Source organism: Zootoca vivipara, chromosome 10 (assembly GCF_963506605.1).
Source record: "Zootoca vivipara chromosome 10, rZooViv1.1, whole genome shotgun sequence".
Lineage (NCBI taxonomy): Eukaryota > Metazoa > Chordata > Lepidosauria > Squamata > Lacertidae > Zootoca > Zootoca vivipara.
In genome coordinates, this window is record NC_083285.1 from 55,286,763 (window position 1) to 55,300,713 (window position 13,951).

Consider the following 13,951-nt stretch of genomic DNA (forward strand, 5'->3'; position numbering starts at 1 on the left):
ACAAAATGTCTAATGCCAATGCTGTGATGTAGGGCAGTGTTTCTCAACCTTTTTTGGGCCAAGGCACACTTGTTCCATGAAAAAAATCACGAGGCACACCACCATTAAAAAAGTTTAAAAAAGTAACTCTGTGCCGTCCTATATTGACTATATAATTATGACTGTAAGAAACACTTGCCAATTGCTGTGTTGGTTGCAATCTCCTGTAATAAGGCTTCACAAGCCGCTGATTTCTCTGCCAGCACAATCCTTTGCTCAGCAAGTTTCAGGTTGAGCTCATCCAGCCAGCTTCTTTAAGTTTGTCTAAAACCACCTTTCCGTGGTGGTGGCTGTTGAGAGCTGCGCTCGCCCCGCGTCGTGACCCGGCCGGCTTCCTTTCCGGCGGGTCAGTGCTGTTAATTGGCGGCCGCCAGGCATGCGACAATGCAAATCGCCCTTCTCGTCGCCGCACGTCGCGGCACACCAGCCAGCGTCTCGCGGCACACTAGTTGAGAAACGCTGATGTAGGGTTCTTTATAGGCTGTTGTGCAACTTCTAAGAATGAAAATAGTTCACTGGCAGATGAACTATTTTAAAAGAGTCTGTTCTGTGGGTAACTGTTATCTGGATGACTTTAGACTGCTGAGCTTTGAAGCTTGTGTACTGACTTTAAGGCCATAGTATATATAGTACTTGGTTGCTTGTACTTGCTAAAATGAATACTACTAACACAGCTGTAGTAGCGTAGATTTATATGACTGGTATAAACAGAATTGATCTGCTAAATACGGTGGTCAGTGACATGTTTTGGCTGCATTCCTGCCACACTTGGTGGTGAAAATGGACTGGATGTACCCATCCTTACTAATAAATTTTGTGCAGCTGCAGAAAAGAAGTGGCTAAGACCACGGGAAATAAGCACTGAATTACTGTAGTAGTTAGAGAAAGCAAACTTGCATGAAGGAACAAATGCTTCAAATGGGGGGGGGCAAGCTTTTGGTTTGTGGGATCTACTTTTTCTTTTGGCACATCCAGTCACTACTGGGAGTGGCTGCTTGGCGACAGAGCTAGTTTTGATTACTAGCTGCATCTTCTGATGAAACCATACGCTGAAGTAGTCTGCTTGTATGGTAACACAATTTACACCTGTGTTACTTTATTTATTTATACCTTGCTTTTTTCCCTGATGGGACTCTTGTGGCAGCTTACAGATAAAAATAGGAACTGCTTAAAACATAGAAAAAACAACTTATAATAAGCAATGCAACACTGATAAAATTAAGACTATAGACATCTATAAATCTATTAACATCATACAAATAATTACGATAAAAATAGCATGGTGCTAGCTCTTCATTAAACGTAGTCATTTCCCAAAAGCCTGTTGGAACAAGAAAGTCTTCATTTGCTGGCGGAAGGACAACCAGGAGAGAGCCAGTCTAACTGCTCTAAGGAGAGGGTTCCAAAGTCTGGGAGCAGCCACCAAGCAGGCCCTTGGTTTTATTAACACCAAGCTCTAAAATTACTACATAAAACATGGTAACAGTGATTGTTATTGTTTATATTGTTCTAAGTGCAGAAAGGATACCTTTTAGAAGTTCTCACAATCCCTCCATTCTTGGATACATCTTCCCCACACTGATTAGCCTAAGTGGAACGTATCTGATACTTGCTAGTAGAAAAGGAAAGAATGAAAGCAGGAGTGCTTCATTTTGATATTCTTGCAACCTAATCCTATGCATGATGCCAACAGGCATTCTCAAAACAGAACCATTACTGTATTATTAAATACTATTCAGGCATTTTCAGAACCTCGGTCATGTAGATCTGCTATACTTGGAAGTGTCACAGGATTTTCAAGTGAAAATAATGCTCAGGACCCTCCTTCCCTCTCCCTCGCCTCCCATCTTGCACACTAATGAGAGTAAGCTACATTGAATTCAGCATAACTTACTACTGAGTGAAATACATAGGATTGTGCACTCTTAATCCTATTTCTCTTTCCTCCCTCCCCCTTCATTATCAAATGAAAAATACACCATTAAGAGATTATGGCTCTACGATTTTAGAAGGCAGCCTCAGCCTCAGCTGAAGTGAGGGGTGGAGGTGTTACAGATGGTTTTCCACTTTAGGAAGGATCGTCAAATCAAAAGCTGCCTTATACCTGGCCCATGCTATTTTGTTGTCTTGCTCCTTCCTCCTTCAAAATGTATCTGTGCTGCTTCCTTTCCTCACTCTGCCACTGCATACAGTAATCACTTTGTGCTGCTCCAACACAGGCCCCACTCAGAATAAATGGCACATGTACAGTGATGCTAGCTGCTGCTGATCCTTCCCATAGAGACTTGAGGTGAATGGGCTAGTCTGTGATAGTAAGGCAAGCTTGTGGGAGGTGGGTCTAAAGTGGCCCTCTAATTCTCCCAATTGATCTTGCCTATCCAGCTTCAAGACAGAAATCTTAACCGTAAAGCATTATGAGTATTAACAGTGTTGTGACAATGTTAGACCTGTTTCCTTTGAAGTGTCGGGGGGGGGGGGGGAAGCCACACACACATCATGGTGATGAAAAGCTCTTGTATCAGAATTTTTTATCAGCACCTTTTTGTTAATTCCGACAATTGGCATTTTTTCTGTTAATGTTCAGGCACTTAACAAGACACTCTTGAAAAAGGAAATGTCAGTTATTCACATTGCGTGTCTAAGCACTGTGAAATGCATTTGCGTGTTAAGTCTCCTTTTCTGTGGAGAAATAGTTTGGCAATTTTTTTATTCTGAAGTCTGTCACACTCAGCATGTTTACTTAAAATATGTTTTGAAATCAGCAAGACTTCCTGTTTTAAGGTTCTAGAGGAACCTTTGCTAACCTAGTGCCCCCTGGACGTTTTGTCCAGTCAGCATGTTGGCTGCAGCTAATGGGAAATTTAATCCTAAATGTATGGAGGACACCAGGTTGGAAAAAGTTGCTCTAGTGAATATTCACGTTTTCTTAAGACTTAAGCTGTTGGTGCTTTTTTCTGCCCTGTGCCGGGCTGCCTGGCCTCCTTCATGGCATTTATCTTCCTTTGCCCTTTGCTATTTGAATGGTTGGAGTGTCTTTGTTCTCCCTATTGCTCTTCAGTCACTGATATCTCCTAAAGAAATGGTTCTCACTGTGACTTTGTTAAACTGACACAATCAAATGCATGTGACTTTTATCACCTGATGAATGGGCTTTTTATGTACAGCCCTGAAAACCTGCACTTGACTCTCTCCCTTTTTTCTATAATCCTCCAATGACAGAGAGGAAACAAAAGGCTGTTTTCTTCACATTTCCCCCCCAGCTCCCACAGCCCTCTGCTCTTGATTGATGGTGGTTTTTGTCTAAAGGTTCCTGCATCTGTGGTGCTCTGTGCACTTGCAGTGTGTGGCCTAGAAGCGTGTCTGTGAAATTTTGGATCCTTTGCTCTGAAGCATTTGGTACCGTGCAGAGGATAATGAAGCGCAGCACTTGACTCTTCAGTCAGTGGAAGGCTTCTTCATGGCAGATACCCAGCTGGAACATTTGTCAAGCAGCCAGGGCCTCCATGACTCTTGAATTCAGCTGTTTGACCTTTTGGAAAGAATCCATTAGTAAGCCTACTTTGAAAGTGAAAAAACTGTGCTCAAGCATAGTAAAAATGGGAAGGAAAAAGAACAGAAACCAAATAAAAAATACTGACATGAATGCTTAAGAACAAGGGATTTAGAGTTCACCCTTAAGGAAAGGCATTGGAAACCTGTTGCTTTCTTTTGCATGCTGCTGTGGAAGAGGCAGGTCAGCCTGCTGTATGCCATTATGTTCTTTGTTTGTTTGTTTCAACTATTGCTTTTAACTTGTTTTTAACTCTTTGTACTTTTACTATCTGGTTTTGTGTTTTTATATTGCTATAAACCGCTGTGATACATTTTTATGGTACAGTGGCATATAAACATTTTTATTAAAAAATAAATAATAAAATGTAGGAGACAAGGCACGGCAGCTACTCATCTTTGCACATTATTAAGGTTTTGTATTTCTTTAAATAACATGCTCAGACAATCCTTCTTTCCCTGCCTCTATACTACATCCTACAATTTCTCAATTGCCATGTTTTCCACTTTTTTTGGTTATGATAGGACAATGTCTCTGCTTTTAGATCCTGCTTTTGCATTGTTTTAATTTAGTGAATTGGTTTTGCAAGGTAAATGCTTAGAATTGTCTCAGTATCTTGGATACAGCAATGGCAAGTTTCATATGTCCTTGGTATTTTTTTTCTTGTTGCTGCTTCTCCTCTGTGTTTCCTTTTACCCAATGAGTGATGAGCTATTGCTGCCTTCATAGCAACAAATATTACTTTCTAGGATTTCCTTCTCTCTGAACTTTAAAAATAAATTTTAAAGGCCAGTATCTGAAAGGTAATCATGTGCGGACACAATGCATGATGGTTCTGCCAATTTATTGGCCTCTTGAAGGAATAGGCAGCCATTTTAGAAATAAACAGGACCTTACTCTATAGAGCAGTGTTTCCCAACAGGTGGTCCGCGGACCCCCAGGGGTCCGCGAGCTATGCCAGAGGGGTCCGCACCGCTGCCCAGCGCTGCCTGGGGCTGCTTCCCGCGTCCGCAGGGAGGGCGTAGTTCAGCACGGCTACTGATTGGCTGCAGGAAGTGCCAATCAGAAGGGGCAGCCAATCAGAAGGGGCAGGAAAGAAGTCTCCGCCCAGGCGAGGGAGGGGAAGGCTGGCCGGCAGGAAGAGCGAACCGGAGCGTGGGAGTGTGCGGAGGAATACAGCGCCGCGCCCCGCCGCGCCCGAGATGACATTTCCTGGCGCGCGCCTCCGTCCTGGCTCCCTTGGGGATGATGGGGACGAGGGAGCGCCCTTCCCCGCCAGGGCCTTCAGGAGCTGCGTGCCGGTTCGGCTGCCTTTGGTCCTCGCAGAGGCTGCAATGCACGGCCTGGCGCGCGCGGCGACGGCTCCGCAGCCTCCCTCCCACCCGCCAGCTGCGTGCCTCAGCTCCCGCCAGTAGCAGACAGAGCGCAAAGCTCTTCCCGGCCCCGCATCACTCTCCTCTTCCCTGGTAGCTCCCGACCCCCTGCAGGAGACTCTCCCGAAGGGGCAGGAGGAGCAAAAGGGAGCCCAGCGCCCCACTTTCCTGGGAATGGAAGAAGATGAGTTCGCCTTCAAAGTGAGCACTTCTTCCATCTTCCATTGCTGCTCCTGAGCCGTACAGAAAAAGTTTGAACGCCAAGAAGGTTTAAAAAATGTATTCTGTGTTTTTACTTGTAACCAGGCAGTTTATATTTTCTTCTGTGGCTGTTCTCCTATGACAGGGTGTTTTTATGTTAATTTGCACATGCATTTCCACCAACTATGAAAACTATTTACTGTATGATATCATAAATACTAATGTCGATCTGATTCTCAGGGAGCTGTACCACTACAGGAGAGCTATGAGCTGCCTTGCTGAAATCTAAGTAAAAAAATTCCTTCCAGCAGCTCATACCAAAATAAAAAACTTAGTTGGTCTTTAAGGTGCTGCTGGAAGGAATTTTTTTTATTTTGTTTCGACTACGTCAGACCAACACGGCTACCTACCTGAAATCTAAGGTTTGTAGGTGCACAAAAATATTTTGAAAACAGCTGCCTTGGGGTTAGAATCATAGAGTTGGAAGAGACCACAAGGGTCATCTAGTCCAACCCCCTGCAGTGCAGGAACCATCTCTAAACAAATTAATGGGGGTCCTTGTCACAATAACAGCTCGATGTGGGGTCCTTGAGAAAATTTTGTTGGGAACCCCTGCTATAGAGGTCGAATTTTTTTAAAAAAAAATATTTTAATTAAGTTTCCACATAATACATCTTAAAAACAGGCAGGTGGCGGTTTGGTGGGTACCCTTTTGTCATTATTTTTACCAGGTTTGCTATGCACTGTCCTGAACTTTTTCACTTAACATAGAAAGTTGTGTAGTGTGGTGTTGCTTGTGTAGCTTAGTCTAGACTGGCAACTGATCTTTTGCGACTGGATGGAGATGTCCAGGAGCCACACTTGGTGCTTAGCATCTCCACCTGCCTGGCAGCAGTCAGCTCGTCTGCCAGGCACAGCGCAGCGAAACTGCAGTAGCAAAAGGCATGTCTTTTGCGGCTGCACTACCCTGCAGGCCCCCTGATTCTCATGGCAACTCCCCCCCCCAGCGGAAAAACAGGCACCTAGACATTTTGTTTTAGTCCCACAACCTAGGTCCCAGGAGCCACATGACTCCTAGCATTCCTATCCCAGTTTCTAACCGCTGCTCATCAGTTGCTTTTATAAAGCATAATTTGTTGAGATCCTAGTTTGATTGTAGGACAAAGACAAGAAGGCATTTGGTTCATTTACTCCTGCAATGTAAGAGAGGTTACACTGCATCAAGCAAATAGATCACATTTCCATTTTCTGGCAGCAGGTAGAAGGGGAGCTAGCAAAGTTACTTTGATAATTACTGGTGATGAAAGCAGAGTTTTCTGGAGCAGTGTAATTTCTTATGTATCTTGTTCCCCTTTAGCATGCTTCATAAGCCTGTTTTCTCTCCCCCTCCCCCAATTTTTTCCCCTTTGCACATGAAGTGTTGCTTTACTTAGCAAGTCAAATGCCAGGCAGCCTGTCACTCTCATGCACAGCTGCTTTTGTAATTAGCATATGTACAAAAGAGGTGGGGAAAAGCTTTCTTGGGCAGGTGCAGTTCTTCAGTCTGCCCAGTGTCAGAACTCCCTACTTATTCCCCAGATAAGATGCATACACATTGCTGTACAACAGCAAGAAACAGATTTGCTGTGACCTGAAATATGTGTGAACACGCAGGAAGAAAGAATTCTTCGCAGCGAAGGAGCTCTTTCATATTCCTGTTTAAGCCCAGACACAAATTATCATAAAGCTTGTGATTTGTCGGCTTTAAGAAGAAAAGGGAAATAAAACCTGAAATATGTAATAAGCTCTCCCATGATCAGAGAACAGTTCTGATGCCTGTTAACACATTCCAGAGGGGTAGCTGAGTTTCATGGCTGCCAACAAAAAGCTTACGCCACAAGCAATCTGTTAGCCTTTAGGTTGCCTCACGAGTTTGTTGTATCTTGCAGACATCGTATTTTGATCAGTAGATCCATTGTCCTTTTTTCTTCATGAGACATGTTCTTCATGACTTCTGTTAAGTTGCATTTATAACTTAAGGAGACCAGTTAATGTGTGATATACTTATACAAGCGCTGTAACTTCATGCTGTCTCACAATTACCCCCCTTAATGTCTAGCTCCTGCCTTTGCCTACTAAGCTACTATTTATTCTTTTATTTATTTTTGCATAACCTGCCTTTTTCCTGACTCAAGGCAGCTTACAGATAAAAATAAGAACTGCTAAAAACATTGAAAAAACAATAATGATAAAACAAGAAAACCTTGATGGAATTAAAACTATATACGTATATAAAATATATTAAAACCATACCAATAATTACAACAAAAACAGCACGGTACCAGCCCTTTCATTCATTAAAAGCAGTCAGTTCCCAAAAGCCTCTTGGAACAATGTCTTCACCTGCCGGCAGAAGGGCAACAAGGAGGGAGCCTGTCTAGCTTATTTTACAACTAGTATGTGTACACTGCAAGGGACCCAGGTGGCGCTGTAGTTAAACCACTGCGCCTAGGGCTTGCTGATCAGAAGGTCGGCGGTTCGAATCCCTGTGACGGGGTGAGCTCCCGTTGCTTGGTCCCAGCTCCTGCCAACCTAGCAGTTCGAAAGCATGTCAAAATGCAAGTAGATAAATAGGAACCGCTACAGCGGGAAGGTAAACGGCGTTTCCATGTGCTGCTCTGGTTTGCCAGAAGCGGCTTTGTCATGCTGGCCACATGACCTGGAAGCTACACGCCGGCTCCCTCGGCCAATAATGCGAGATGAGCGCGCAACCCCAGAGTCGGTCACGACTGGACCTAATGGTCAGGGGTCCCTTTACCTTTATGTGTACACTGCAGTCATGCAGGTTCTCTCCTATTCCCTATTTCTTACAAGGGGTTTCTGGACTCCCATAGCCTTACAACTCTTAACCTCACTTCATCCCTCTCTATTCTTTTCATTATGCCTTATCTTTTCCATTATTTTCAATCTTGTTTGAATTCTGAATGCCTTCGTCCTGAAGGCAGGGTGTTCTTTTCAGTGATGTTAGTGCTTAGTCCCATGATGGCTGTTGTCATGGGCAGTTTTTTTTTATACTAATGGGAGTAGAGTTGTCCATAGGTAAGTATCTTCAGTCATGCCATGTGTGGGGAAGCTATCTTGATTGGTACGGTAATGCCCACTAACTACTGGAATACCATTTACACACCCACACACCCTTTTCTACAAATCCTAAGTGTTCTTTTAACTGTTGCACTTTGCCTGACTTGTACCAACCTTTCCCCATGAGTTTCTTTCTCCAAAGAAGCAGTGAGACTTAGTTGATCTTCTGCAACTTGCAGCATCTAAAAGACTTAATAGTTGAAGGTCAGTATAGATCACTGTGACCTTGAACAACAGTTCTGAAGACAAAATGGCTATACTCTGCATTTGACTTCAGAATAAGCAATTAACTGCATCCAGATGGTCTGCTTGCAGAGTGACATGTTGCGCACTTCATCTCTATTGTGATGAGGCTGCAGAGTCCCTGGAACCAAACATGCCCATGTAGCCATTTGGCAGCCAATCAAAATATCCTTGTGATCAATTAGATGAACAGCTTCCTTCCAGAGTCACATTGCTGCAAGATACTGCAATCTCTGTTGTAGGCTTGAAATGTTTCACTTTGCTTCTCTTCCCCTCTTCCCCATGAACTGCATTGCAATAATTTATCTGCAAATGCAGTATTTGGGCAATAGAACAGAACATGGGTGACCTGTCTGTTCCTGAATTTACTGTTTGTACGCTTAAACAACCTACCTCTCGTTTTTGCCTAATAATTGCTTTCTGTGGCTGAAAGGAAGGAGCATGTGTCTGTTAGGTATTGCCATAAAGACCAATGTGAGTTTCTGTACTATAAATATCCCCAAATTAATAGGTCCCCAGATAATATGTCCCCAGACAAACTATAGAGTAGCTGGCTTAACATTATGCTCAAAGTAGTGCTTGTGGCTTGACACTTTTCAAACAAACCAGCCTAAGGCCAGTGTTTGTTCTAGGCTTCCTGACTATGTTTTTTTTGAAGAGAAACAAATCACAAGTGCTGGTTCAGATCCAACACTAAGCCAGCCTTCCAGTGGTCTGTTTCTCCACTAATAAAGGAGGTATGAGGTGGGACAGCTTGAGCTAGGTACACCAGCACAAAGTGTGAGCATGTTATGATTAAGACAAATAAACTCCACTTGGCTTAGCATCATGTGTGAATACGACCGGTATAGTCCAATTTCAAAAACTAACAAGCCAGTAGAGAAGAGGTGAAATCCTCCAAAACTGAGGTTATGGGCTAGGTCAGGCACCCCCAAACTTCGGCCCTCCAGATGTTTTGGACTACAATTCCCATCATCCCTGACCACTGGTCCTCTTAGCTAGGGATCATGGGAGTTGTAGGCCAAAACACCTGGAGGGCCGCAGTTTGGGGATGCCTGGGCTAGGTGTTCAGAAACTAGAAAAACTCTGGGGGGAAGGGATACTCTGCTTGCTGAATTTGAAACCTAGGGATAGCTTATTAAACTTGGTTTTAAAAGGGTGCATCCTTGGTAGACAAGCTCATTGCAGTCTACAAACTGTGTTAAAGGGCTTTAATACACTTGTGGGGAGTTACTGTTTTAACAAATGTTGATGGCTGGATCCAAGTGCGTAGAGGAAAAGAACCATCTCTGAATCTTTAATGATGTGAATTGCTGTAGCTGCTATTCAGGCAGGTTTTCATGTAGAAGTATGTGGTACCATGCTTCCATATAGTATAGAAAGCTTGCTTGCTTGCTTAGGTCCTCTTTTTGTTGTCGGATCTAATATAGTGAGTCCCAAAGTTTGTGCATTATTGAAAATGCACAAGAAGTCTCCTTTCTTTGAAAGCTCTTTCTGGGTTTTACCTGTTTTGAAGTAGATCTATGTTTAAGTAACAAGCCTAAATAGCTTCCTTAGCTGTGAATGCAGGGAAGTGCAAAAGGCTCAGGAATTGTAGACAGGGCAAACAAAACACACCCCGTTCTTTCATCTCTGCTACACTGCCTTGCAGATTTTAACCAGGAAGATGCCTCTTTGTTTGATGGCAGCAATCCGTTCAGTTTATCACATACAACTTTTGTAGAATAACTGGTTGCAGTTTTAGGTAGCACAATGGACTCAAGTTCGTATATTTGTATTTGCTGTTAAATTCTGAATTTTCTCAGTAAACGGTGTGCGCCAAGCCAAGTATTCTAGAGTTGCATATACATTCTGATGGGTCATTAGTGACTTTTGAGTGGGTCTCTTAACCAATATAAAGCCTTACGTAGAGGTGAGTTCTAGCATGCGTAAGTGATGATGTATGGATGCTGGTGTGCTGCTTTAGTGTGAGCAGCTTTGAATAGCACAGAACCTGTAAGCTGGGTTAGTGACCTACTCCAGTGACCATCTTAAGACCTGCTTGAGTCACTTACGTAGCTTCTCTGTTCATTCTTGCAGGAAACAAAGGGAAGGAACTGTGCCCTTTTCATATATGTTTGAACTGTTGCTTTCTCCCAGATCTCTTTTAAAACCAAAAGCAATATATTGACAGATTGGGAAGATTGCCAAACTGGTGAGAAGGAGAGAAAGTAAACTCACTAAGAATTGATCTGCTTCTTTTCTCTATTCTTCCTCTTTACCTCCACCACCCCATCTCTTGATTTTTAACCTGTCAGCTTGGCTGTGTTGCAGGTAGGTGTTTATTGTGGAAGAACAGACCCTGCTAAGATCACCTTTGGTGCACATTTGTATGTACTTTCAATGATCTCAGATTAAATTATTTTGAATTATAGGATTTTGTATTGGCGATTCTGAATTCTCAATGGACTCGGGTCCTTCTGGCAGGATTCATAAGCATCTGATAGTCCAGTGTAAGAATGGAATTCTGGGCTACGTAAGCCTTTGGTTTGATCCAGTAGTGCTCTTCCTATGTTGATTAACTTGAGGGGTTTTTATAGTGAAAGTGTAGTTAGCAAAGTTTTCTCTGAACATTTAATAAGAAAGATTCTTAACACTGTGTGGGAGCAAAATTGTGCTTAAGTGTCTAATCCACATTAAATAACATTGGGAAAATAACTAAGTATTTGTTTTCATTTGTGATAGTCAATATGAAATAAATTATTTGCTCCCTTAAAAAACCTTAGTATATGCAGGTCTTTGACTGTCCTTTAAAGTGCATGGTGCTTCTGTATAGGTTGGACTTTGATCTTGCACTACAGTATTGTAAAACTACATTAATGGGCAGAAGATGCATAAATGACTGGAAAAGGAACTTTCTGTGCCAGCCTTAAATGTATAAGTACAAATGAGAATTGACTAACTTTCCTGGGTCATTGAAGAGGCTCTTAAGTGTTAGAAAGGGACTATCCTATGCTCATATGCTTTGCTTATAGAAAGTTCCATTTTTAGTGACCAGCATTTCCATTTAAAGACTGTCACATTATTAGACTGGGAAAGGCATCTGCCTGAGACTCTAGGGAACCCCTGATAGTTGGAGTAGACAACACTGGGCCCAGTGGCCCAGTTAAGTCTACTGCAGCTTTGTGTGCAATCTTACAGTTAGGCAATTGTAAGATGTTTGGGGGAAAGCTAAGAACAATAAAAAAGAGAATCAGTTTAACAGTAAGTTTGCCTGACACCGATTCTTCCTAAAATTTTGTTATAGCTAATAACAGGATTCTTATAAGCAAAGGCACACAAATTGTGTTTGTTTAACAGTTCTTTTCTAGTAAATAGGTTGGTGATTGACAGAATCTGTGCAAAGGCAACAAACTCCAAAATGCATTCATGCTGTGTTACCAGCCTCTTATTTCACATTGAAAGAAAGAAAAAAGCATGAACAAATGCAGAGTTTTGCCCACCTTTCTAAAAGGGAGTAATAGAATCATAGAATTATAGAGTTAGAAGGGACCCAGAGGATCATCTATTCCAACCCCCAGCAATGCAGGAATATCATCTAATGCATCTCTGACAGACGGCATTCCAACCTCTGCTTAAAAACCTCCAATGAAGGAGAGTCCACACCTTCCAAGGGAGTCTCTTTCACTGTCACATAGCTCTTACCATCAGAAAGTTCTTCCTGATGTTTATTCAGAATCTCCTTTCTTGTAACTTGAAGCTATTGGTTCGGGACCTAGCCTCCGGAGGAGACAACAAGCTTGGGAGATGGCTGTTACATTTCCCCTCAGTCTCCTATTATCCAGGCTAAACATACCCACTTCCCTCAACTGTTCCTCATCAGGCTTGGTTTCCAAATCCTTTGTCATCTTGGTTACCCTCCTTTGCACACGTTTCAGCTTGTCAATATCCTCCTTAAACTGTGGTGTCGAGAACTGGACACAGTACTCCAGGTGTGGTCTAACAAAGGCAAAATAGAGCAGAACTATTATTTCCCTTTATTGGGACATTATATTTCTGTTGATGCAACCTAGAATAGCATGAGCCTTTTTTGCTACTGCATCACAAAGTGGCAGCTATACCTAATATTCTCTTCCCTCCCATAGCACAAATTGTAGACCACCAACTCCACTGCATTTTGCTCAACAGCATTCGCTAGAGAACACAATTCTGGAGTATGCAGCTAGAGAACATGTTTCTTTTGAACATTCTACACTTGTGTGCTTATTTGGCTTCACATTTGATAGTAGAATTCTGTGTTAAGTCACTGAAAGCAAAACTTGTTTTTTCTTGTTCTTCAACAATTGTTTTATGTTTCAGAGTTCTGATCATGTTGGCAGCGATGATGCAGCTCATGAGGATGAAGGATTTATGGGGATGCTGCCTCTCCAAGCTCACCATGCCATGGAGAGGATGGAAGAGTTTGTATGTAAGGTAAGAGGGTGCAAAGCAAGTGCCCATCATGCTCTGGTGTGCTTCACACAGCTGTTGGGTCCTTTGGCTAGCAGTGCATGCACTTCTGGCAACAGAGAGCCAAGTCACAGTGGGTGGCCGTCAAGGAGTTCTGTTGTCTTGGCTGATGCTGCCGCTGTGTGTGTTGGGATCTTGTGCTTCCAGTAATTGGATGAATTAGAAAGTTTAGCACGATAAGGGATTACACGTTGAAATGTAGGATTAAACATGATGGTACAACTGTTGAACCTCTTTTTTGAAACATCTGTGGAAGTCCAAGTAGAATAATGCCCTCTGCTTCTAGTGTTTCTGGGTCAAAGAACTTTAATTTACAAGGTCACCTTTTTCCACACACTCTCTTTCAGGCCTTTGCAAATCTTTGTTTTGAGATTACCATTTGTCTCCCTTGTGTAGCAGCCTCATTGTGTCCACCGTCCCAAGTGAAAAAAGCCATTTCTATTGAAATCCCACCCTGGACAAATTCATTGTGAGCTGTGTAAATATTACTGGTCTTGACTTTCCTTGGCTAATTTTAAAGGGAACTAGTTCATGCTGGTGTCTGGCTCTAATGTCAGAATCAGAACAGAGAATGTTATTTGTTCCCTTGTTTTGCTGCTATCTTTTCATAATTGGAAGGATGACCTTGGAAATATAGGATTTATTAACAAAATTTCTACAAATATATGAACCCTAACTTTAATGAAGCTCCATTGTGACCATCTTTCTTTTTTCCACCTATCACTGAAGTCTCAGAATATTTGGCTTTGGGTGATTCATGTTTTAGAATGGCAAACATGCTCCCAAACTTTCATAGAGGGGTGCTTTGGATTGGCTTTTCTTTGCCTTCATGTGTTACACTACAAGGAGCAGTTTTTCAGTTTCCTGAAACTTCATACTAATTTCAAAATTATTTGTGGTGGTAAAGGTGCTGTGGATTTTGTGGAGGAGTGCAGTG

The 13,951-nt window shown here is 42.5% G+C and overlaps 1 protein-coding gene across 2 annotated transcripts in view; it reads left to right on the plus strand.

Annotated features, from left to right (window-relative positions):
* The window catches only part of ADIPOR2 (adiponectin receptor 2), a 36,700-nt gene that overhangs the window by 13,902 nt on the left and 8,847 nt on the right, over nt 1–13,951 (plus strand). For both annotated transcript variants that reach the window (XM_035127344.2, XM_035127345.2), the window contains exon 3: nt 12,865–12,978. In XM_035127344.2, the coding sequence (XP_034983235.1) occupies nt 12,865–12,978 (114 nt within the window). The remainder of the gene's footprint in view (nt 1–12,864; nt 12,979–13,951) is intronic.